Below are 24,890 nucleotides of genomic sequence, written 5' to 3' on the forward strand. Positions count from 1 at the left end.
ATCTCATGTGTGGAGACACTGTCTGCCATCCTCTGTGAGGAGTGTTCACAGACCTGATCTCATGAGGAGCTCATGGGAGCCACCACAGCTGCTCTCCCTGCTTCACGATGGGGACGGGCACATCTGACCGACCAGAGGGAAACCTGTCTGCTTGAAGGTCTCCTAGGCTGGCTCAGGACTCCTGCTAGCACCCCAGGAAGCTCCCAAGTTGAAGGGGAGACAGGCGGTTGCAGTGTGTGGTAGGAGCCAAGAGTATCTGCGACTGTCAGGGTCTCTAACCTCACACAGGGGCTTTGCCGCTTCTCATGGTTGAGGGCTCCAGGAAGCCAGACCGAGCCTGCAGCCGAGGCAACTAGAGCAACCTTTCCTACCGAAGAGCTCTGGGAGAGCCTGCCTAGAGCTTACAGGAAGGTTTTGGAAGAGTTTGCTCTGTTGACTGGGCTGGTAGCATGTGGCTTCTGCTGTCCAGGGCCTTGTGTTTCCAACATGCGCCACTGTACCTGTGAGGCTCCTGTTGGGGTTGAGGGCCCCACCAGTTGACGTCAGTATCTCTTCTTTCTTGGCCACACTGTCCTACCACCAGTGAGACATTGGCTGTCTGACGTTGGTTAATGTTAGTAAGGGGCCGCCTCAGGGCCCTAGACTATAGAAACCCCTTCTTTGAAGGGAATTCATTCTCCTGTGGGGCCTGGGGTAGTACACAGATTAACCTGAGCCAGATAGGATCTGAATGGGGCTCAGCTCTGAACCAGAGTGTGTATGTTACTGTAACTGTTTGTCTTATTTTAATTACATTAATGTGTGTGTGTGTGTAGGTCAGAGGACAACTTGCAGGAGTCAATTCTTGCTTTCCACCATGTGGGTCCTGGGGCTCAAACTCAGATCATTAGGCTTGACAGCAAGTGCCTTTACCCACGAAGCCATCTTGCTCTCCCCCTCCCCACCCTGTTGCCACCCCTGCCCCCAGCCCTGTTGAACTCTTTCCTCTTTCTGAATAGGAAAAGCCAGTCCTCCCAAGGGCCCTGATGGTCACAGCTCGTCGGCATGAGTCCTTCTCACTGCCTCTGCTCTCTCCATGGCGCACGTTTTCCTTTGAGGTGGGAGGTGGGAGGTGGGAGCTGTGAGAAAAGTCTCAGTTCCTCCGGGCTCTGGGTCCCTGTAGGGTTTGCTGTAGTGGGTGAGCATGCCTGTCTCCCGGAAGGACCTGTGTGAGCGGCATGAGAAGGGCGTGCTTCACAAGCATCAGCGGGCACTGCACAAGTATGGCCTGATGAAGAGGCAGATGATGACGGCTGCGCACGGCCGAGAGCCCGAGTCTGTGGAGCAGCTGGAGTCACGCATCGTGGAGGTGAGCGGTAGGCAGGTGTCAGGAAGCCGCTGTGGGCTGCAGGTGGAGTGGCGTCTGGAGTTGCTCTGAGCTCAGGAATTGTGGGTATCCCGATCAGGGCTGTCCCAGGTGCTCAGCACTGTTTCCCGGGCCTTGTGTTGCTTGGTGTTCATTCCTGTCACTGTGAGGACAGGCCAGTGTCCACACTCAAAGCAGATGCTCTGTAGCACATCTGAGGGCTTGTGCACAGACTGGCTCTCTGCTTGCAGCAGGAGAACGTGATCCAGACTATGGAACTCCGAAACTACTTCTCCCTGTACTGCCTGCACCAGGAGACGCAGCTCGTCCATGTGTACCTGCCTCTCACCTCGCACATCCTGGGGGCCTTCGTGAACTCCCAGATCCAAGGGCACAAGGAGGTAAGCCACCCCTGCCCCATTGTCACTAATGCCAGCCTGTCTTCAGGTGTCCAGCCCTGTTTCCTGCAGCCAGTGATCTCAGGAATGGCGCTGATACCCATTGGCCTCAACAGTTCCTAGTTCTCCAGCCTCTTGTGTGGCCAGAATGGTGACACTGAAGACTTGTGAGTGAGATCAGAGAGATGGGAGGAAGTTATTCCTTTTAGCACTCTGGGAATCAGGAAAAGCATGGAGACTCGGCCAGCTCTACAGCTGAGAGAAACAGGCGTGGGAGTTAGTGTTACCTGGAAGTCCTGTTAGCTGCCTCTAGGTGTGACTGCTGGCAGGGGAGGGTATGGGTGTGGGTGGGGCAGGGGTGGGGAGAATCATGACTGAGTCACGGGAGGCCCTGGAATGCTTACCCTGTGCAGGGGCCTGAAGCCCTGGGGCCTCAGCCCACATCTTCCACCCTTGCTCACTCTCCCCAGCAGGGACTGAGGCAGCACTTCAAACACCATGTGTGACTTTGGGGGGGTGGGGGATGTAAAACTAATGCCTGCCCCCCAACTGGCTTAACAGCCCAATTAATGATTCATTGGAGTTCATTGTGATGAGTAAAGTTAGTTCTTGGGGGGAGAGGGCTGCTTACCGAGTGGTGGATGTTTACAGAGAGCTGGACTTCCTCTCCTGAGTTATCAACTGTTTTAAACCTTTGAAAGTTATGTATTCATTATCTATGTGTATGTGTGAGTCTGTGGGAATCACATGTCTGCAGGAGTCCACAGGGGCCAGAAGAGAGTGTCAGATCCCCTAGAACTGGAGTTACAGTAGTTAGGAGCCCCTGATGTGGGTGCTGGGAACCAAACCCAGGTGCTCTGTAAGAGCAGCAAGTGCTGTAACTTCCAGTGCATCCTGCCCACTGTTGACCCAGGCTCTCACTGTGTAGATAGAGCTGGCTGGTCGTGCTCCACTACCTCTGCTTCCTGAGTGTGCTGGGATTAAAGGAGTGTGTACTTCCACACTCTCAGCCATTTTCTTTTTACCCCCCCTTTTTTTGGGTTGTTTTTTAAATTTTTGTATGCATATGTGTTGTATGCATATGCGTGTAGAAATGTTTGCGTGTATATGAGCACATATGCATGTGCAAGAGAATATATTTATGCATGTGTATGGAGGTTATGCATTGATGTGGGTAGTATTGAGGCAAAGTTGCAGTTACCCTGAGCCCAGAGCTCCCTGATTCTGCTAGGCTAACTATCCAGCTTGGCTAGGGATCTTCCGTCTCCCTTTATCCACCTAACATTCACTTGGGTGCTGGGCATCAGATTTACACACTCACATAACCCACAAGCCATCTCCTCAGCCTGCCCAGGTTTTTACTTCATATGGCTCTGAGTTTACAATGATTCTGGCTTCAGGGAATTAAAGTCAGAGCCAGCAGGAGTTGTGTACCTGTCCTCACTTATCCTGTCAGGTTCTGCTGGTCTAGAAAACGCTCTCCATCCTGGAGAGATGGCCCATTGGTTAAGACTGGCTGCTGTTCTTCTGGAGGCCCCAGATTGAATTCCCAGCTCCTACGTGGCAGCTCACCACCACTGTCTGTAACTGCAGCTCTTGCAGTTTGACATTTTCACACAGACACACATGTAAACAAAACAACAGTGCACATAAAATAAAAACAAATTTAAAAAAGGAAAACACTCTCCACCCTTGAGAGCCTGCTTGGTTTCAGCCCGGCGTGTGACTAAATGGTGGCCGGTGGCAAGATGGGCTATTCTGCTTAGGCTCTGATTTGATGACATCTGATGTGCTAGCCCCGTGTCGCACACACCCATCTTCCCTAGCTGTACATCTTTGGTGTCTCCTGCCAGCTGCGGGAGCCTCATCTCCTCCAAGAGGGCATTTGGTTGTCTGCTCTATGTGGGTTACAAGGATGAATTCAGGTGATCAGGTTGGCAGCTAGCGTGTTTACCTGCCAAGCCATCCTAAAGGCCAGAATTTTTGATAGCCTGCCTCAACCTCCTGAGTGCTGGGATGATAAGCACATGCCACACCTGGCTTACATGGGGCTGTGGATCCAAACCCAGGGCTTCATGCATGCCAGACAGGTGTTCTGCCAGCCGAGCTGCTCCCTTTGCCCTTGGGACCTCTTTTAACCTGTGTGGTTCTAAGGTCTGAGGGATGGCATGAAGGTACAGCCAAATGTTTTCAGATTTTGGCCTGGGTGTCGTGGTTACAGACCCCCAGAGCTGCTTGGCAGCATCCATCCGGGCTCTGTGATGGGGGATGGGTAGAAGCTAGCTTGTTACAGCTGGTTCTTCTCATCAAGGAACAGAAACAGAGGTAGGCTAGGGGGCATTAACTTGTGGGGTGGAGAGCTTCCCGAGGATGCACAAAGCCCAGGGTTCCATCCCCAGCACTGCACATGCCAGCTGTAGTGGTGCTCATCTGTAATCCCAGGACTCAGGAGATGGAGGTAGGATCAGGAGTTCAAGGTCAGCCACTGTTATATAGCAGTTACTAAATTTCTTATCTTTTTGTGTGGGGTACCGAGGATCAAACTTGGGGTCTCATGTGGGTTTGATAAGCTAACTCTAACCCTGAGCTATATCCTGTTTTAGACATTTAAGTCTCACTATGTAACCCAGGCTAGCCTGGAACTTGTAATCCCCCTGCTTTGCCTCTGGAGGATGGGCCAACATTGAGAGAACAGGGGTGGCTTGTCTTCCCTTTCAGATGCTCAGGCTGTGGAGCCTGGTCTGTGCAGCAGTGTGATGTGAGGGCCCTCATGTTCATGCCACCAGATGACAAGGCATGGGAGCCGACTTGTCACCGTCTGGCTTGTCACTGATCGGTTGCAGCCGCCCACCCCACCTCCCTGTTTTTCTCTGTCTCTTGCAGATGAGCAGGGTGTGGAATGACCTGAAGCCGAAGCTGAGCTGCCTCTTCGCTGGACCTCACAGTGTGCTGACGCCACCGCGCTCTCCGCAGGAGGATGGCGTGTGTCCCCACTAGTGGCAAGGCCCACGACAGAGCTCCCTGTGGCCTCACTAAAAACTCTTTGCAAACAGTGTGTTCCTGGCTGATTCCCTACAGGCAGCAGCCACTCCCCTGAGCTGCCTGTGGGCTGTGCTGTGGGTCTGTGGCTCCCTGTTCCTGTTGTAGGAGGTCTCTGTGCCCCCAGCCTGCCCCTTGGCCTGTTGATCAGGTCGGTAGTGGGAGATTAGGGTGCTCTGGACTGGATTGTGCCCAGTGCCCGCAGTGCTAAGGGCCTTTTGTACCCAGTAAATGGTGTCTAGGGGAGCCTAGGGGTTAACCTAGCGGCAGTGAAACAGGAGGACTGGCCTGCCCTGGGGCCTGGCAAAGAGCTGGCCAGTCTCTGAGGGTGGGACATAGCTCTAGACTAGAGCCAGTTAGACGTTCTTCGAGGCGTGTTTGAGGCCAGGCGGGAGGTCTGACGCAGGAGGGAGTTGAGTGCAGTGTTTGAAGCTTTGGAGGACATACTTCACTCCAGTGCGATCCCGGAGCTCTGGTCCAGGGCCTGTCAAGGTCCACAGTGGATGAAGGCTCAGGGTCTTTTTTTGGGTTGGGTTTTGGAGGGTGGGAGTGAGGAGGGGTTGTGGAGAAGCACTGGAGATGGGCATCCCTGTTGGGTGCCCAGGCCTCAGGCTGTCGGGCAGCAGGTTCCACCTTCATGTGAACTCTCCTATACCAGCCCACTCACCTGCCCTGCGCTGTAGTGGTCTAGGCCCCCAAGCCTGGCACAGAGCCTGCCTTTTCTCACATAGTCTTTCCCTGACTGGGTTGTGGGTGCCTGACTCCAAACTTGAGGTTCCACTCCCAGGGTTTGAAGGAATCAGGAGTCCCTGTACCGTTCTGGGGATCCTGCTGTCCAAGCCTGTGCTGTGCCACAGCCTTGTTTGGGGCTGCCAGAAAGACGGAGAAGCACAAGTATCCCTGGATCTCCTGCTTGCTTGTCCCTTTTCCTGGGCCGAGTGAGGCCCAGCTGGAGCCTTAACTGGACAGTCCTGGGGCCAGGAGAGATGGAGTGAAGGGAAGGGTTTTTTTTGGTGCTCCCTACTTGGTGTTAGCCACCCTGGCTGAAGAGGCTAGACAGGGGCAGCAGGGCCCTGGGACACTGCTGTGTGCACTCTGGGCTAAGGGAGCTAAGAACTGGTGCTGTGGGATTCGCTCGATGAATGAAGCACTTTATGGACTGCAGGAATCAGTCACTGCCACACCCAATAAACTGGAAGTGTTTACAGACGGTTTCCATGCTGCAGTCTCTCTCCATAAGCCCACAAACAGTCAGATGTGTCTTGGATGTGTCTTGGGAACGGAGTCTTCAGTTGAGGTGGGCAGGTGCCCCTACCCTGGTGGTCATGTTGGGGGTGTGTTGTATGGTAGCTTCCTGGGTATAGCATAGCTTCCTGTTGGAGGGAGGTTCCTCAGACTCAGAATCTGTCACCTTTACAAGTCTCAGAAATCTGCAAAGTACACGATTCACAAGGTCCCTCCCTGAGGTGGTGACCCAAGTGACAGTTGCTAAGGGGGGAGACTGACCTGTTGAGTGCCCTGCATGATACAGAACTCTGGGGCTGCATTTCCAGTTCTCACCCATGCTGTGATTGCTGTATGAAGAGTCCCTACTCCTAAACCACACTCCCGTAAGTTACCACAGAAAACTCGCTGGCTTGCTCAGGCTTTGCAGAATCATTTCTTTGATTGGTCTTTGGAGCCGGATTAGTTGAGTTCATTTTCTGTTGCTATGATGAGATTCCCCAACAGAAGAAATACAGTCAAAAAGGGTTTAACTCATAGGCCTGTCAACTTGGGGGAGCGGGGAGCCATCTTGTAAGAGTTTGAGCCAGCTGGGCACATTACATCGAGAGTGAAGCAGGGAATAGATCAGAGTGTGCACGCCGGTGCTCCTCTTGCTTCCTCCTCTCTCGTGGTGTTCAGGATTCCCTTCCTAGGAAACCCTGCCACTCACAGTGGGCAGGTCTTCCTACTTCGGTTAATATAATCAAGAGACTCCCCCAGACATGTCCACAGACCATCCTGATGAAGAGAGTCCTTCTCTGAGAAGCTCTTCCCAAGTGATGATAAGTTATGTCAAGTTGACAGTTAAAACTGATGTCATAAGGGCTGCAGAGATGGCTGCGCAGTTAAGAGTACTTGCTGTTCTTAGGACCTGAGTTCAGTTTCTCCCCCATGCCAGGTTGCTCCCAAGGTCTTATAACTTCAGCTCCAGTGGAACTGCCATCTGTCCTCCATGGTACCTGTACTCACATGCACGTCACACCCACCCTGTCACCTGATTAAGAACGAATCAGGAGGAAGGCCTGCAGCAAGCCTCGATCTCAGCACTTATGCCTCGCCTTGGCCCCTTTAGGTTTAGGGAGTTTCAGCTAACAATGCATTTGGCTTTTGATCATGACACAATATCCGTGAGTGTGTGTGTGTGTGTACTGTAAATTACATAATTTACAGTATATACACACACAATGTCTGTGGGAGATGTGCACGTGAGTGCTGGTGCCTGTGGAGGCCAGAAGAGGGTGCCAGCTTCTCTGAGGCTGGAGGTACAGGTGGTTATGAGCTGCCAGCTGTGGGTGCTGGAAACTGACTTAAAAGCAGTCCTGCTGGCCCCATCGGTCCAGCCCTCCTCTTGGGATTTCCTTAGAGGCTCCCTCTTCCTGAGGGAGAAGTGTTTTCTGTGAAGTAGGTCAGCATGCTTCCCACTGATCTCCACACACTGTGAGGTTTCTGTCTAAGTGTGGCTTGGAAGTCCTGGCTCCCCCGCCCCCACATTAGGGGAGTGCCTGCTTCACACAGCCGTCACAGCAGTGGGGAATGCGGCTGTGATCTGGGTGGGTCCCTGTGGCGGGTGGTCTTGATCAGGATTTCCAGGCTCTCCTGATGGTTATCTTTACCTGATTTGCTCACCAGCCTCAGCCTAGGAGGCCTCACCTGTATCTGTCTAGATAATTCCCTGAACACAGCCTTTCAGTCAGACCAGCCCCTAGCTGGAGTCCAGGTCCTGGTTGGCAAGCCCGAACGCCTGCCAGAGGAATACTTGTCTTGCTCTGAGACACCATCCCCAGCGGCCTCCCGACACCCATGGCTCTGGCTTCTCTCAGTGTCACACAGGTCTCCGCAGATTTTCTTCAGGTGCCTGGCATCCTGCATGAAAAGAGTCCTTATCTTTTGATGTCTGTACATCCTGTTTTGGGTAGTAGGACAAGACAAAGAATTGGCTGTCTGGGTGCCTGGCAGGATCTCTTTCCTATCCAGTCACCCATACCACTTCTTGAGACTGAAGTCACACAGCAGCTTAGGGGAGACACGGTTTATTTTGGCTCATCCATCGAGGGGATATAGTCCATCATGGAAGACAGGACACAGCAGCAGGAGAGAGCAGGAAGTGGTGCTCACCTATAGTCCCTCAGGGACTCAGTTCCACCATCAGCCCTCTAAAACAGGACGAATTCAAACTCTATTGGTGGCATTTCACATTTCAACCCCAACACCTTGCCAACAGAAAATACCAGCCCCTGCTTGTGCCATTGGACTGACAGCTTGTGGCTGTGTAGCAACCTGAGTGGTCAGAACCAGCCAGACCTCTGTATTAGAATCCATCCACCTCACGAAGCGAGTAATCCAGGATGGTGTCCTGATCGTGGAATTTGAAGTGTCCACAGAACTTCTTCTTCTGAAGCAGGAGAGGGAACCAGTAGCTGTCATCTGGCCACATGTGGGCAAAGGGGATCTGGTCCAGTTGGAACCACTGAGGGCGCATTTCTGGGGGGTGGGGGGGGGAATAGATTTCAGCTGACCTGAGAGGGATTACCTCTGGATCTGTGTGAATACCTGTTTGGAGATTTTGTTTTGTTTGAGACATGGTCTCACTGTTTAGCCCTGGCTGGCCTTGAACGCAGAGCTGTTATGTATCTGAATATGTCTGTGTGAACGAATGCCACAAATGTGTGGGTACACCAGAAGAGGGGCTGGAGTTAGAGCCAACCACACGCTAACTAGTGCAGGTGCTGGACACTAATGTGGGGCCTCTAGAGGGCCAGCCAGTGCTCTTGTTTTTGTTTTTGTTTTTTGTTTTGTTTTTCGAGACAGGGTTTCTCTGTGTAGTTCTGGCTGTTCTGGAACTCACTCTGTAGACCAGGCTGGCCTCAAACTCTCAAACTCAGAAATCTGCCTGCCTCTGCCTCCCAAGTGCTGGGATTAAAGGCGTGCGCCACCACTGCCCGGCCAGCCAGTGCTCTTAACCATTGAAATCTCTCTCCTGCTGTTTTGGGTGGTGGTGATTATTTATCAAAAGAAAAAGTTTACAGCTAGAGAGATGGCTCAGAGGTTAAGAGCACTGGCTGCTCTGCCAGTGGTCCTGAGTTCAATTTCTAGCACCGGAAGGTGGCTCATAACCATCTATAATGAGATCTTGGCCCCTCTTCTGGCCTGCAGGTATATGTGCAGGCAGAATGCTGTATACATAATAAATAAATTAAAAAATAAAAAAGCCAGGCAGTGGTGGTGCACACCTTTAATCCCAGCACTTGGGAGGTAGAGGCAGGCGGATTTCTGAGTTTGAGAGTTTGAGGCTAGCCTGGTCTACAGAGTGAGTTCCAGAACAGCCAGGGCTACACAAAGAAACCCTGTTTCGAAAAACGAAAAACAAAAAACAACAAAATTATTTATGTGTATGAATGAGTGTTTTGCCTGGATACTGCATACATGCAGTTCCTACAGACACCAGGAGAGGGCATCAGATCCCCTGGAGCCGAGTTCTGGACAGGTATGAGCAGTCCTTTGGGTATGGCTAAAAGCACGTGGGTCCTCTGCAAGAGCAAGTGCTCTTAACCTCTGAGCCCTTGTCTCCTCGTCCCCTGGAGTTTTTTGAGACAGGACTTCCACACTGTAGCCCAGGCTGATCTGGAATGAGTAGCAACCCTCCTGCCTCAAGATTCCTGGTTGCTAGGTTTACAGGTGTGCCACACCACCATGCCTGCTTTATTTTCTTGGATACAGGGACTTTTCTTTGGAGCTCTGGCTGACCTGGCATTGAGTATGATGCCCAGGCTAATATTGAATTTGAGGCCATCCTCCTGCTTCAGCTTCCATGGTGCTAGGATGGTCAATGTGCACCACTATACCTGGCTCATCTGAGATAGGAACCTGGTCTAATTTTATAACTCATCCTTATGAGCACCTGTTGGTTTTGACAGGGTTATTTTATGTAGCTCAGGCTGGCCTAGAACCTACTCTGTAGCCCAGTATTACCTCACATTCAGTCTTTCTGCCTCAGTGCTGGGATTATGGACGTGCCTCAACATACCTGGTTATTTTCTTACTTGTTTCTGAGACCTAATCTCCTGTGTTGGGATTGCAGACATGAAACACCACATGGTTCATGTCACCCCCGGGGATGGAACTCAGGTCTTCGTGCTTGCTAATCGAGCCTCCTGCCAACTGAACCACACCCCAGCTGCTGCCTCTCCTCTTCTTCTTCCTCTTCCTCATCATCATCTTTTTTTTTTTTTTTTTTTCAAGACAAGGTTTTTCTGTGTAGCCCTGGCTGTCCTGGAACTCACTCTGTAGATCAGGCTGGCCTCGAACTCAGAAATCCGCCTGTCTCTGCCTCCTAAGTGCTGGGATTAAAGGCGCGCGCCACTACCACCTGGTTCTTCCCTTTTTTGAAACAAGGTCTGACAATGTAGATCAGGTTGGCTTTGAGTTCACAGAGATAGCCTCCTCTTCCTCTCAAGTGTTGGGATAAAAATGCTCGTCCCAATATGGGTGATTTCTGTATTGTGTGAAATACAGAAAGGGTCTCATCTCCAGGCTACATGGCTGCTCTGCCTGGCTGCCCCTGGTTCAGACACTAAGCAAAGATAGGAGGACAGGCAGACTTGGGGCCTGTGCTTGGCAAGGGCTGGTTCCCTTCTCCTAGGCAGGCAATTGAGTCTGGGTATCCTTCCCTGCCCATGGCTCACCTTCACTCTCTGTGGGCATCCCGTGCACGTGGTCAGTAGAGAAGATATGCACGTCCATCAGCTCAGGGGAGCCCACAAACTCAAATGAGATGTGGCCTACCTTGTGCAGTGTGTCCACTCTCAGACCACTTTCTTCCAGAAGCTCCCTGGACATGTAAGGAAGGACACGGGCATTAGCTAGCTTGTGAGCATAGCATTGGTGCTTACAGGGATAGGGCCATGAGACTGCAGCCCCAGGACTTGTGATCTGCGTGTTTCACAAGGACATCATACACAGGCATTGCTATAACCAGTTTACGAATGAACTTGAACTTCATAAAATCAGACATGGTATAGCACACCTATAATCCCAACACTAAGGAGGAAAATTGAAAGCAGGAAAATTTGGGGTTTGAAAACAACCTGGGTTACAAAATTAAAGGCCACCTGGAATATGTAGAAAGACCCCTTAAGGGGACTAGGGGCTAGAGAGCTGATTTAGCAGTTGGAAGCCCATGCCTTTAATCCCAGCCCTCTGGAAGTAAAGGCAGGTAGATCTCCATGAGTTCAAGGCCAGCTTAGTCTACATAGCATCTGTCAGTCTCAAGGGTCTGTTTCCTACTCTCTTGGGCTTCATCCCCAGCTAGGCTGGCTCTGTGGTCAGACCTTCCTCACCTCTTAGCCCCATCTTCAATGGTCTCTCCTTCCTGCACCTTGCCCCCAAAGCCATTCCAGCGGCCAGCACCAAAGCCCCTCTTCTTCATGCCCAGGAGAACTCGCTGAGGCTGTACCACCAGCACGAGGGTATAAAGCTTGGAGGTGCTCATGGTCTCCAGGGTCTGTAAAGAGGATCAGAAAATGAGGTCTGATTGGCCTGCGGTCTGTTAGAGCATGCATCCTATGTGCACTGTTGTAGGCAGGAGGGAGGGAGATACAGTCGGGAGAGGGGGATGGTATGGTCTACTGGTAAGTACACAGAGAATATACCATTAGCAGGGCATGTACAAATGTGCCTTTGAGGTCCCCTTTTCATTTATTTTTATTTATTTATTTATCTATTTATTTACTTATAGTGCTGGGGAAGGAACTCAAAGTCTTGAGCATGCTAGGCATGTGTTCTCCCGCTGAGCCACACCCCAGCCCCTCACTGGGGGGGATTCTAGGCAGGGACTCTACCACTGAGCCACACCCCAGCCCCTCACTGGGGGATTCTAGGCAGGGGCTCTACCACTGAGACACACCCCAGCCCCTCACTGGGGGATTCTAGGCAGAGGCTCTACCACTGAGCCACACCCCAGCCCCTCACTGGGGGATTCTAGGCAGGGGCTCTACCACTGAGCCACACCCCCAGTATTGAGCCACCTTCCCAGCCTCTAGACTAAGCTTCTTATTACTTTTATTGTCTCCTTGGCCTCAACTGGCTAAGGCAATGTCCAGAACCCAGGACCCTCCTAAGAGGTTGCAGTGTATAAGAAAAGAAACTTGAACAAGGGCTGGAGAAATGGCAGTGGTTAAGAGGACTGGCTGCTCTTGCAGAGGACTGCGGTTCCATTCCTAGCATCCACAAGGTGGCTCACAACTGTTTAACTCCAGTTCTAATGCCCTCTTCTGGCATCTTTGAGTACCAGGCACACATATAGTATAAATGCAAACAAAACTCCTATACTCCGGCTAGAGAGATGGCTCGGTGGTTAAGAGCAGTGGCTGCTCTTCCAGAGGTACTAGGTTCAATTCCCAGCAAGCACATGGCAGCTCACAACTGTCTGTAACTCCAGCTCCAGAGGATATGGCCCCTTACACAGACATACTTGTAGGCAAACCATCAATGAACATAAAAATCAATCTTTTAAAAAACCCTATACACACACAATATAAGTTAATTTTAAAAAGAAAGAATAAGAAAGGGAGAAAGAAAAAGGACCTGGAAGCTTGGGCCTGGTGCTGAGGCATGTCAGAAGTGGGCTTAGCATCGGCCTGTGTCCTGACTAGCCTGTGCCTGAGGCTCTGCCTTCCTTACTCAGAAAAGTCAGCCATCTTTTTATTAAGCACCCGCTGTATATAGGTGCCCTTCATATCCACAGGTGACTGGTTACCATGACACCCGACCCTGCTGTGGGTACCGGAAGCATGATGAAATCATTTGTATGAAATGGCACCTTTGCCTGTAACTTACAGACATCCTCTGGCCCACTTTACATGCAAACTCTGTAAATCATTTTCATGTGGTAGTGACAAACGTCGTCACATGCCTTACGGATGAGTGATTTGTTTCGCAAGTATTTTAAATGAGACGGGACTGTGTACTCCAGTCCTGGACTTAAACTCACAATCTTCCTGACGCGACAGGCTAAGTGTAGAGTGACAGGCGTGTACCAGCGTGCTCAGCAGCTTGGCTCAGTGAAGTGAGCTGTGAAGACAGAGCTAGGGGTTTGGTAGAATGGGCGTGGCTATGGCTCTGTTGATTGGCATTGCACTGTTTTCCCCTCTGCAAATGGAAATACCTCATCTCACACAGTTGCTGGGCTTATTACATGGGGATACTTCTTGCAAACAAAGTTAATTGGGGCTGGGGAACATTTTTGATTTACTGGTTGAATTGGTCTAACACTGACTCCACAGTTATTGATTAGCCTTCTTTTTGTGTGTGTGACACGTGTGTCCATGTGCATGTGGGTGTCCCTACCTGTGTATGGAGACCACAGTTGACATAGGGTGCCTTCCTCAATTGCTCTCTGCCTTACATTTTCTTTTCCACATTAAAAAAAAAAAAAGATTTAGAGTAAAGCATAGTGGCATACACCTTTTTTTTTTGGGGAAGCAGAGGCAGGCAGATTTCTGAGTTTGAGGCCAGCTTGGTCTACAGATTTCCAGGAGGAGGTCAGAAGAGGGCGTTGGCTCCCTTGGAACTAGAGTTAAAAATGGTTGTGAGCCACCGTGTAGTTCTGGGTATCTGATCTCTGTCCTCCCTCTCCAGGAGCTGCCGGTGTTATTTCCCACCCATACCTTGTTTTTTCAAAGATTTTGCTTTTATGTATGTATGTATGTATGTATGTATGTATGTATGTGTGTTGTTTGTCTGTGTATGCAAAAATTCACGTGGCTACTCATGGAAGCCAGGAAGAGGATGATGGATTCCCCTAAAGCTGGAGTTAACAGGCTGTTGCAAGTCACCTTACATCCGGTGCTGAGAATCAAAATACAACAGCACCAAGTACTCTTAACCATTGAGCCAGCTGTCTGTCTGTCTGTCTCTGCACATATGCATACATACAATACATATACATGTGAATGAGACAGGGTCTTTCAGTGGAGCCTGTAGCTCATGGATTCAGGGAGACTAGGTGACCAGACTCCTCCAGGGACCAAACTATCTGTTTCCTGGCACTGAGGTAGGTTACAGGTGCATGCTGCCATGTTTTTTTATGTGGGTTCTGAGCCTCAAACTCAGGTCCTCACCCACGTGAGGCAAGCATTTCACAGGCGTCTATCACCCCAGTTCCAATCCACCTTGTTCTCAAAAGCTGAACAGTAAGAACAGTGTAAGACTTTCTTATTTCTTATGTTCTTACACAGTAAGAACAGTGTAAGACTTTCTTATTTTCTGAGGAGAAAACTAATGCTCCGTCTAAATTTGAAACGAGGTTGCCGGACAGTGGTGGCGCACGCCTTTAATCCCAGCACTTGGGAGGCAGAGGCAGGTGGATTTCTGAGTTCGAGGCGAGCCTGGTCAGAGTTAGTTCCAGGACAGCCAGGGCTACACAGAGAAACCCTGTCTCTAAAAACCAAAAACCAAAAAAAAAAAAAAAAAAAAAGAAAAGAAAAGAAAAAAAAGAAACGGGGTCAAATGGCAGAGCCTATAAGCAAACAAGGGTGCCCTGGACATTAGTTTAGTGTCCTGTCAGAGCAGGTAGCTGTGATAGATGGTAAATCGGACGCGTGTCAGGGAACTTTCAAATGCTAGGATTTGGGGTGCTGTTGTTGGTCAGTTGTTGCAGGTGTTGGAGACAGTGCACACGGGGTGCAGAGCCCAGAACCTGCGTGCAGGCGCACTCTGCCAAAGCCGTTCCCTAGCCTCTCTTTCCAGGGGCTACGCCTGGTAGAGCCAGGCTGCAAACTGCGTATGCACCAGCTTACCGCCCAGGTCCCCTCTTCCTCTCATTTCTGCTCCCTACCTTCTGTAGTTCCCCTGGTCTTCCCGACCTCAGGTCTACCCCGCACCCCAGTTTTCCTGGTGGGCTTGAGGCAGCTTCCTAGTCCTTCCGCCTCTTCCCCTCCCCAGATCTCCCCCGGCACCCACTCCCGATCTCCCGCGTGTCGCTCGCACCCAGGTCTCAAGCACTGCTCACCATCCATACCTTAGCGCCACAGCCGAAGTTTTCCGGGGCGGAGCCTCGCCTTGGAAACGAGGGCGGGACTTCCGGTGGCGGGAGGAAACCGTCAGCAAGCAACCATGGCGGGGTGAGTGGAGGGGTTCTCCTACGCTAAAAGGGCGGCTGTTGCAAGCGGAAGCGGAGTAGATGACGATAGTGGGGAGCTCAGTGAGTTCTGTTGCAGAAGAGCGCTGGCGACCTCCGTCCCGGGGAGCGGGACACGGGCGTACGATGTTTATTCATGGACGGACATGAGTGAGAGAGGCTTGCAACGTAGAAATAGGTCCGCGGAAAACGCTGCGCACGAGTGAGGATTGGAGTTCGGATCCCCAGAACCTACATAATGCTGCACTTGTGTGCTCACCAAATGTAACGCCAGTGCTGGGGAGGCAGAGAAAAGGGGTCCCTGGAGAAAGCTGGCGAGATAGACCGGCAGGTTAGCGACCTAACCTCAGGTAGAGAGCAAGCAAAGGGACGTCCCTTCTCTACTTTGGGTCCCCATACAGACGCAGACGCATGTGCACACACATGCTAATACACATGCATGCATGCATACCGCACATACATGTGCGGGGGAAAACAAGTAGGTTGAGCCGAGACCACCTGCTTGCCGCTCTGTAATGCCCACCTGCTAACTCCTTTCTCACCATTCCAGGCTTCCGAAGCTGGTAGGCGTTCCCCTTAAGGTTCGGAGGTTGCACACAGCAGTGTGTCACTATAAGGGGCGGACGGGCGCTGAGCACCTGTGGCTGATGCGGCATCTAAAGGACCCGTTTGTGAAGGCCGCAAAGGTGGAGAATTACCGCTGCCGCAGCGCCTTCAAGCTCCTGGAGATGAATGAGAAGCATCACATCCTCAGGCCTGGTCTCCGGGTGCTGGACTGCGGGGCCGCTCCGGGAGCCTGGAGTCAGGTGGCAGTGCAGAGCGTCAACGCCACAGGCGCAGGTGGGACCTGCTGTTGCTCCCAGCTCCTCTGACTGCCTTGAGCTGGAGGGAACACTAGTGAGCACCACTCTGCACGTGGAGGCAGGAGAACCAGGAATTCCAGGCCTGAGTCACTCGGGTCTCAAAGAACCAAAAGCCAAAAATGAAGGGCTGGAGAGAAAGAGCACTGCTCTCACAGAGGACTCAAGTTCAGGTCCCAGCACCCATGTCAGGCAGCTCCTGACCTCTTTAACTTCACAGCCAGGCCCTGGACTCTATAGGCACCTGCACGTGAGTGCACATTCACACATGTAAATAGACAGTAAATCTAGAGAACAGAGCAGCAGAACGTGGTCTCACATGCCTTTGATTCTATCCCATTAGAGGCAGAGGCATCAGATCTCTGAGTTTGAGGCCAGCCTGGGCTACACAGTGATATTTTTCTCAAGGAATAGAAAGCAAACATAAAACTCAAAAAGGATTGTTGGGAGCTGGGTGTGGTGGTGCCCACCTGTAACCTCAGACACTCACTGTGTTAAGTCAGGAACTTATGTTTTGGGCTAGCCTGGGCTACTTAGTGAGCTTCCCATTTTAGAACCAAAGCATACACAAATAAAAAGTCATTTGGAAGAAGAATCCTTCTAGAGAAGAGGAGCCTCGGTTAGTGAACTGATAGCAAAGTGGGATCCAGCGCCTTGGCTGTGGTCCAACCTCTGCTTGCCAGTCATGACGATTGTGAGACCACTTCCTTTCTAGGTCTCAGCTTCCCAAACTATGCCAAGGGGAGTAGAGGATACCCCACCTTCCACTATGTGTCTTTATTTTTTTCAACTTTGAGAGACAAGATCTCAATTGGTAGCTCAAACTAGCCTTGAACTTGTGACAGTCCTCATGTCTTAGACTCCCAAGTGCTGGGATTCTAGCCTGTGCCATTACATCTAACTCATCTATCTTCATACGAAAGGCCTTTTGTGCACGTATGTGCATGTTAGCTGTTATCCTTCGTCTTGGTGCCTGCCTGACTTTTGTGGCTTGTATTTTGGTAGGGAGATTATTCGTGGTGTAATAACATACTGTGTTACTTCCGTAGATTCCAGCTCCCCCGTGGGTTTCGTGCTGGGGGTCGATCTTCTTCACATATTCCCTCTGGCGGGAGCAACCTTTCTATGCCCTGCTGATGTGACTGACCCCAGAACTTTACAGAGAATTTTAGAACTGCTTCCCAGAAGGAGAGCAGATGTGATTCTGAGTGACATGGCACCGAATGCCACTGGCATCCGAGACCTCGATCACGACAGACTCATTAGCATGTGCCTTACCCTTGTGGACATGGCTGTGGACATCCTGCATCCGGGGGGGACACTGCTGTGTAAAACCTGGGCCGGAAGTAAAAGCCACCTGCTGCAGAAGAGACTGACCCAAGAATTCCAGAGCACAAAGGTCGTGAAGCCGGAGGCCAGCAGGAAAGAGTCTTCAGAGGTGTACCTGTTAGCCACACAGTACCGTGCGAGGAGAGGCTCGACGAAGCAGTGAGTCTGGCCTGCCCTTCTGGGAGTGCTTCCGGCCCGGGGATCCAAGCGTTGTGGATATGAACAGCACCCTGAGGCACCTCCGGGGCGTGAAAAAGTGCTAAGGATGGGCAGTACAATGGCTCAGTGAGTAAAGGGGGTTTGCTGCTAAGCCAGATCCCCTGAGTGGAGTGTCCGGGACCCCTGCAGCAGCAAGAGAGAACTAACCCCTGGAAGTTGGCCCTGACCTCTCACATGCTCGCACACACAGTGTGCACTATATGAACTCATATATTGGCAGGGTTAGTTTCTGGCAATTTGACACAAACCTGCCTGTGTCTGGGAAGAAAGAATTGGACTGAGGAATTGCTTTCATCGGCTCAGCCTGCGGGTCAAGCGGAGTGTGAGACATTGTCTAGATGAGTGAATGATGGGCGGGGCGGGGCGGGGCGTGCCCTGCGGGGGCGGAGCCTTCCCTAGGCAGGCGGGCCTGAGTCATGAGAAAGCGGGTGAGCAAGACCGAGGAAGAAGCCAGTAAACAGCGCCCCCCATGGTCTCTGCTTGAATTACTGAGAGCCCACTGATTTCTTTAGTGATGGATTACGGTTGGGATGAGTGAGCCACTGAAACCCTTTCCACTCAAGGCGTTTAAACGTTGGAAACATAACAGTTTTCTCTTTCTTTTCTTTCTTTCTTTTTTTTTTTTTTTTTTGGTTTTTTGAGACAGAGTTTCTCTGTGTAGCCCTGGCTGTCCTGGAACTCACTCTGTAGACCAGGCTCGAACTCAGAAATCTGCCTGCCTCTGCCTCCCAAGTGCTGGGATTAAAGGCGTGCGCCACCACTGCCCGGCCAGTCTTCTCTTTCGTGATTTTATTTTCTGGCTTTTGTCTGTCTGTTTTTGAGATTGAGTGTCACTATGTAACCCGAACTATGAGCCCACAGTCCTCCCGCCTTGCTTCCAAGTGCTGGGATGACAAGTGTACCCGGCCATACCTGGGTCGTGCCAAGTTATGAGTCAGCTAAGTGGAGAGTGAAGAATAGAAAAGGAAAATAAGCCGGGCGGGGATGGCGCACTCCTTTAATCCCAGCATTTAGGAGGCAGAGGCAGGCGGATTTCTGTGTTCGAGGCCAGCCTGATCTACAGAGTGAGTTCCAGGGCTACACAGAGAAACCCTGTCTCGAAAAACAAAAACAAACAAACAAAAACCAAAAAAAAAAAAAAAGAAAGAAAGAAAAAGGAAAGGAAAACAAGAAAAAAGCTAGGTGGGGGTGGCACACGCCTTTAATCCCAGTAGAAGCAGGAGGACCTCTGTGACTTGTGACTTGGAGGCCAGCCTGGTCTAACAGAGCGAGTTCCAGGAAAGCCAGGATTACACTAAAGTTAATTACTGGATGAAAGGAGGGAGGGAGAAGGACCACTGATTGGATTGGCTGGGATAAAGGGTCAGCAGTGAAGAGCCTGTCTACTGTGTGGGTGGCCCCAACTAGATTCCCTAGCACCCCCAAAACAAAAATAGACCGGGTATTCAAGGGCCAGGGAGCAGGTAAAGAACATAAGTAATGGAACCCTTTTGCTAGGCTGGGAGTGTGGCTCAATGGGTAGAACACTTACCTGGCATTTATGAAGCCCTGAGTTCCATCCCCAGTACTGCATAGACAGGTGTGGCAATGCATGCCTGCAATTCCAGCAAAGAGCGGATGGTCAGTCAGCCTGAGCTACAGAGGACAGATGCCCTGGCTCTGGCCTTATAGACTGTCTTCAGCTCCTAGACCTGGCAGCCACGAGGAGAGGAGTGGGCATTCCTGTGGTGCTGTCTGAACACAGCAAGTCTGCTGCTGGGCTGACTGGTGGAAAGAGGCGGAGGCTGAGGTTTCTATGGAGGGCTTGCTGTCCTCCGCTCGGGTGAACACTGGCAATGTCTGTTCTTCAGACATTCCCTGGGGCAATTAGAGTCGTTCAGTGTGAATTCATGCCTGGGCTGGGGGTGCTTTGTTTTTATTTATCTTTTTGGTAGAAGAATATACTGCTTTGATACTTCGCTCCAAAGCCCATAAAAGTCATTGCCAAAGCACACAGCAAGGCGCTTGCTCCTCTGTGAATGTCATCCAGCTTTAGAAAAGAATGGGCTACATGGTTATCATCATCTGTGAGAGAAAGAGTGTGTGTGTGTGTTAGAGAGAGACAGAGAGACAGAGAGATAGAGAGAGAAAGAGACTTGGAGGGGCTGCAGAGAGAGTTCTTTCTCCAGAGGACCCAGGTTCATCTCAGCCCTCACATAGCAGCTCCCAACCCTTAGTAATTAGTCCAGGGGATCCAGTGTTCAGGTCTTCACGGGCACTGTGCTAATGTGGTGCACAGACACATATATTCCAGCCAAATACCCATACACATAAATAACTAAACAAAAACCATTGGTAGAACCCCTCCTTAGAGAGCCAGAGGGAGGTGGTGCCCACACCTGTACCACTTCTTAGTGCTGTAAAAGCCCCGTTTTTACACACTTAACACAAGCCTGGTGAGCGCTCTGGGGAAGTGCTCCCTCGCCGGCCTGGGTAAAGGCCTGGGTAAAACGGCTGCTGGAGTTCACAAAGGCTTTTCATGGCAAAAAGTCTGGCACAGAGTTGGAACTAGGACAGGTGAACCAGATTCACTTTGGCGCCACGCAGTTGCAGCTGCTCTGTCGCTTCTTCAATGGGTCTGTGCAGGGTTCACAACAGCTGGACTGCCGTGAGGTCAGCCTTGCTGGCATCTAGAATGGGTAAGTGAAGGCGAGGGCTCCTAATCACCTTTCTTTCACCTCAAAGTGGGTGGAGCCTGATCTGACCCTCAGCGGCTAAGGAAGGAATACAAAGTAAGTCAAAGCACTTTTCTCTTTTGTTTTTATTTTTGAGACAGTGTTTCTCTATAACCCTGGCTGTCCTGGAACTCTCACTGTAGACCAGGTTGGTCTTGAACTCAGAGATGCACCTGCCCTTGCCTCCTGAGTGTTGGAATTAAAGGCGGCGGCTGCCACCACCACTGCCTAACAGTCAAGTCACCTTTTCAGATCCACTGGTGGAAGCTGAGTGGGTGGTTACAGCAAAGCAGAGAAATCTGGGCTGCACGCCTTAGCTGTTATCTGATGACACTGATTTAGCCTTTTAGGTCATGGATATTAAAGGTTGTTAAGTGAATGCATTCTGAGAGGTTTTATCTGTTACTCACAGGATGCTAGGTCAGACGCAAGTGGGCAAGGAATGGCTATTTCGGGAGGCTGAACAGTCAAAAATAAGTTCTCATTAGCCTCCATATCTGCAACCCGCCAACCTTCCCACAAATATTGAGCTTCTGTTTCATCAGTCAGTACCGCAGAAGGTTCAGTAGAGAGCACAATTTCTTTGTGGCAGTTCTCCTTCTTAAAAGACAGACTGCTGGAACTGTAAAGTTGGCTCAGTGCTTAAGTGTACTTGTTGTTCTTGCAAACGATCTGGGTTACATTCCCAGCACCCTCCTGGAGGCTAACCACTTCCTCAAGCACCAGGCATGCATGTGGTACACAGACATATATACAGGCAAAGCACCACTATGAATAAAATAATCTTAGGAAAAAGATATACTGTTAAACTCCTAGGAGCTGAAGAAAGTCTATAAGGCCAGAGCCAGGGCGTCTGTCCTCAGGTAGCTCAGGCTGACCGACCGTCCTCTGTTTGCTGGGATTGCAGGCATGCATTGCCACACCTGGTCTATGCAGTGCTGGGGATGGAACCCAGGGCTTCCTAAATGCCAGGCAAGTGCTTTACCCACTGACGGTGCATGTGTTTAATCCCAGTCACTTAGGCAGAGTTCCAAGAGAGTCACGGCTACGCAGAGAAACTGTCTTGAAAAACAGAAAAACAAAAAGCCCAACCAACCGACCAACCAAAAACAGATACAGTGTTACTAGAGATACAGCGGGACAGGAAGATTGTTGCCATCCCTTAGGGTTGACCTGCCTCTGCCTTGGCCTCCATAGTGTTGTCGGGCAAGAGCCCCGGTGCTGCAAGACAACACTTCAGAGGTGAGTTTGTGTGTTATCACATACCTGTAATACAAGTGAGGGAGGCCAAGGCAGGGTGACCAAGAGTTCAAGGCCAGGTTGGGCAACTTAAGAAGATTCTGTCAAATTAAAATAAGAGAAATTCTGGGAATGCAATTCAATAGTAGAGCTTCAATCTAGCAAACAAAAACAAGGAACAACAGCAACAAAGAAAAAAATACTAGGCTGGGAAAAGTGATACATTTCTTTAATCCCAACACCAGGGAGGCAGAGGCAGGAGGATCTCTGTGAGTTCAAGGCCAGCCAGGGCTACATAGTGAGACAATATTGAAAACATCAAAGCCAACCAACCAACAACAAAATCCCAAATCCCACTGAAACACACAGAACACCAGCTAGGCATGGCGGCAAGTGTGTGTTAAGAGAGTAAGCATCACAGGCTGGGTCCCAGCAGCCAGGCTTGGCCACTCCTCCTCAATTGCAAAGAGCCAAGTTGATAGCCAATCAGAAACAGGAAGCTTATTCAGTGTGGCCTCCGTTGGGAAGAGGGACTCAAAGCTGCATCCAGGATGTCCCCACATCCCAGTGTCAGGAGCCTAGGGTTGAACTAGAAGGTTGAAGAGAAAGGCAGGAGGAAGCCGGCCTGGTGTGCTCAGTCCCAGCAGTGTGTCAGCACCAAGCCCTTCCTCACCTTCAGCTGACAGAAATCATTTTCCCAGAGAGCTCTTCCTGTGTCTGCCCCAAGGGCGCTAGCCTTTTCTCCTCTAAGGAGGAGATCCTTAGGAGGAGGAGGAGTCTAGTGCCTTTCGGCCTTTTGTTTCAGTAGTCTGATAACCAAAAGAGTCAGTTGAGGGACTTGGCCATCTCACTGGCCCTCAGAAGGCAGATGGGTGGCTTGCTGTAAGGCCCAGGCCAAAGCTGGGATACAGGGTAAGATTCTATTTGCTGTATTGACCCCAAAACACAACATCTCAAAAGGGATGAGAGAATTTTTTATTTTTATTTTGAAAGATTTATTTATTTTATATATACAAGTACAGTTGCTATCTTTAGATGCACCAGACAGATTACAGACAGATTATAGCTGGTTATGAGCCACCATGTTGTTGTGGGGAATTGAACTTGGGACCTCTGGGAGAGCAGTCAGTGCTCTTAATGGTTGAGCCATCTCTGCAGTCCATTTTTTCCCCCCCAGGCAGGGTTTTTCTGTGTAGTCCTGGCTGTTCTGGAACTTGCTTTGTAACCCGGGCTGGGCTCGAACTCACAGAGATACTCCTGCCTCTGCCTTCAGAGTGCTGGGATTAAACACATGTGCCACTACTGCCCAGCTGGAGAGATTGTTTATTCTTGAGCCAAATACTAATGATTATGTTCCAGAAACACAGACTTATGTTACCCCAAATCCCATGTTCCAGTCGGGAATCAGTGAGGAAGTTTTTATAGTAACAGGATAAAGAAAGTCATGAATCAAGGCACTTTAAAAATACATTAGTCGCCGGGCAGTGGTGGCACACGCCTTTAATCCCAGCACTTGGGAGGGAGAGGCAGGCAGATTTCTGAGTTCGAGGCCAGCCTGGGCTACAAAGTGAGTTCCAGGACAGCCAGAGTTATACAGAGAAACCCTGTCTCGAAAAACCAAAAAACAAAACAAAACAAACAAACAAAAAAAATTAGTGGTGGTACACTCCTCTATTCTCAGCACTTGGGGTGAGGGTGCGCCTGGGGGTGGGGTGGTGGGGCAGAAGCAGGTGGATCTCTATAAGTTTGAGGCCAGCCTTGAGTTCCAGGACAGCCAGGGCTACACAGAGAAACCCTGTCTTAAAAACCAAAACCAAAACAAGACAAACCAAAACCCAAACCAAAGCAAACCAAACCATTGGTGGCAGGGTGGGGACATGACTCAGGTTAAGATCACTGGCTACTCTTCTAGAGGACCCAGGTTCAATGCTCAGCACGCACATCTTGGCTCATAGACATCTAACTCCCGTTCCAGAGGATCTGCTGTCGTCATCTGGTCTCTATGGGGATCATGCATGCACACAAAACACCATACACAAAATAATAAAAAAAAAATCACCCCCCACAACTGGTGGAAGGTTTAAATAGGCCGTTACAGCAAAGCAGAGAAATAACAGCTCTATGCTTCTGGTGTTGTCTGTGGGCTTTTGGTTGGTAGAAACTGGGTTTTAATTTATTCCAAGAGGTTTTTATCCGTTAGTCACAACGCGTTAGGGCTGACACAGAGGCGGGTAAGCACTGGGTATGAAGGAGGTTAAAGATACAGCTCTAGACAAATTTCGATCAGGCTCTGGACCCGCAACAAGATCGAAGGCAACCAGCTAACCCGCCTCTGCAGTCACAACTTCTCAGGACTTCTCATTCACAAAGGAAAGAAAGTGAAACAAACTAACCAATGAAAACACTGCCCCAAACGAAACAACCAGTGTATACATAGTGGCAAGATCCAGAGAAAATTTAACTTTCTAAAACTTTGTTCCCTTTCTCTGCCCAGCAGTTATGGTGCGAGCCTTTAATTCCAGCACTAGGAAAGCAGAGGCAGGGGCAGCTGGATCTTTGTGAGTTCGAGGCTACACAGAGAAACATTGTCTCAAAAACCAACCAAACATTCCCTCCCTAGAGGTGCTAGTCCACACATGACGGCGCACTCAGTGGCGGTGGATGGCGGTGGAAGCGCGCCCTGCGGGACGGGCGCCCTGCGTGACAGGCGCCCTGGCCCACTTTGGTTCCCAGTCCCCCGGCAGGACATCAGTTTGTCCTCAGGACACGCCTGTGGCGCGCATATTTGATTCTTTACGGGCCGTTTTCTCAGATCTCGCGAGACGCTGGCGGAAGTCTCGCGATCCCTTGGCACAGGCGGAGAGGAGGGAGATCTGAGCGGCTGCTGCAGCACCGACTGAGGTGAGTGACGAGCGCCGGGCTCTGCGAGTGCCCCGGGCGCAGCGCGCGGCCGGACCGGAACGAGGCCGCCGGAGGGGGCGGTCTGCTGCCATCGGGCGCGCACACAGCCCGAGTCGGTCCTGACGCGCGCCCTCCCTTTGCAAGGTCTCTCGTGTCGCCTACCCGGGGCCGCCGGGGACGGTCTCCCACCCCCGTGTCTCGCTGCAGAGCGCGGGGAGGCGTGGCGGGACCGGGACCCGGACCGGGGCCGGGCGGAGGGGACAGAGCGGCCCGCTGTAGGCTGCAGGGCTCCTGGGATTGGAGTCGGTTATCTTGTAGGTCCCAGTGATCGAACTCAGGTTGACAGTCCTGGTGGCCAGCCCCGTAAGCTGAGCCGCGCGCGCGCGCGCGTGTTTGTCAGTGCTGTTGATTGAACCTAGGACCTTATGCACTCTGCCACTGAGC

At 51.0% G+C, this 24,890-nt stretch overlaps 4 protein-coding genes across 5 annotated transcripts in view; 3 read left to right on the forward strand and 1 right to left on the reverse strand.

The window, feature by feature from the left end:
- Snx8 (sorting nexin 8) overlaps positions 1-5,996 on the forward strand; it is a 47,262-nt gene extending 41,266 nt beyond the window's left edge. Inside the window, exons 9-11 of the mRNA XM_028756007.1 lie at positions 1,202-1,348; positions 1,597-1,746; positions 4,627-5,996. Coding sequence (XP_028611840.1) covers positions 1,202-1,348; positions 1,597-1,746; positions 4,627-4,740 — 411 coding nt within the window. The 3' untranslated portion in view covers positions 4,741-5,996. The remainder of the gene's footprint in view (positions 1-1,201; positions 1,349-1,596; positions 1,747-4,626) is intronic.
- Positions 5,997-8,062: 2,066 nt separating this feature from the next.
- Nudt1 (nudix hydrolase 1) lies at positions 8,063-15,097 on the reverse strand. 2 transcript variants are annotated; one of them, XM_028756008.1, is made up of 4 exons: positions 15,065-15,097; positions 11,385-11,548; positions 10,731-10,876; positions 8,063-8,529 (listed from the first exon to the last, which is right to left on the reverse strand). In XM_028756008.1, exons 2-4 carry the CDS (start codon positions 11,534-11,536, stop codon positions 8,357-8,359), a joined length of 471 nt encoding a protein of 156 aa, XP_028611841.1. In that variant the 5' UTR covers positions 11,537-11,548; positions 15,065-15,097; the 3' UTR covers positions 8,063-8,356. The 2 variants fall into 2 exon arrangements, with proteins under 2 accessions (XP_028611841.1, XP_028611842.1); XM_028756009.1 differs by lacking the exon at positions 15,065-15,097 and adding an exon at positions 15,034-15,063.
- A 62-nt stretch (positions 15,098-15,159) lies between these two features.
- On the forward strand, positions 15,160-17,955 carry Mrm2 (mitochondrial rRNA methyltransferase 2). Its single transcript, XM_028756020.1, has 3 exons — positions 15,160-15,167; positions 15,735-16,024; positions 17,094-17,955. The coding sequence occupies exons 1-3, from the start codon at positions 15,160-15,162 to the stop codon at positions 17,534-17,536; spliced, it is 741 nt and encodes a 246-aa protein (XP_028611853.1). The 3' UTR covers positions 17,537-17,955.
- Positions 17,956-24,409: 6,454 nt separating this feature from the next.
- Positions 24,410-24,890, forward strand: part of Mad1l1 (mitotic arrest deficient 1 like 1) — a 318,963-nt gene continuing 318,482 nt past the window's right edge. Inside the window, exon 1 of the mRNA XM_028756021.1 lies at positions 24,410-24,446. The gene's annotated coding sequence lies outside the window, so the exon portion shown is untranslated. The remainder of the gene's footprint in view (positions 24,447-24,890) is intronic.

The sequence above is a fragment of the Grammomys surdaster genome, unplaced genomic scaffold, assembly GCF_004785775.1.
Source record: "Grammomys surdaster isolate TR1022 unplaced genomic scaffold, NIH_TR_1.0 126109, whole genome shotgun sequence".
NCBI lineage: Eukaryota > Metazoa > Chordata > Mammalia > Rodentia > Muridae > Grammomys > Grammomys surdaster.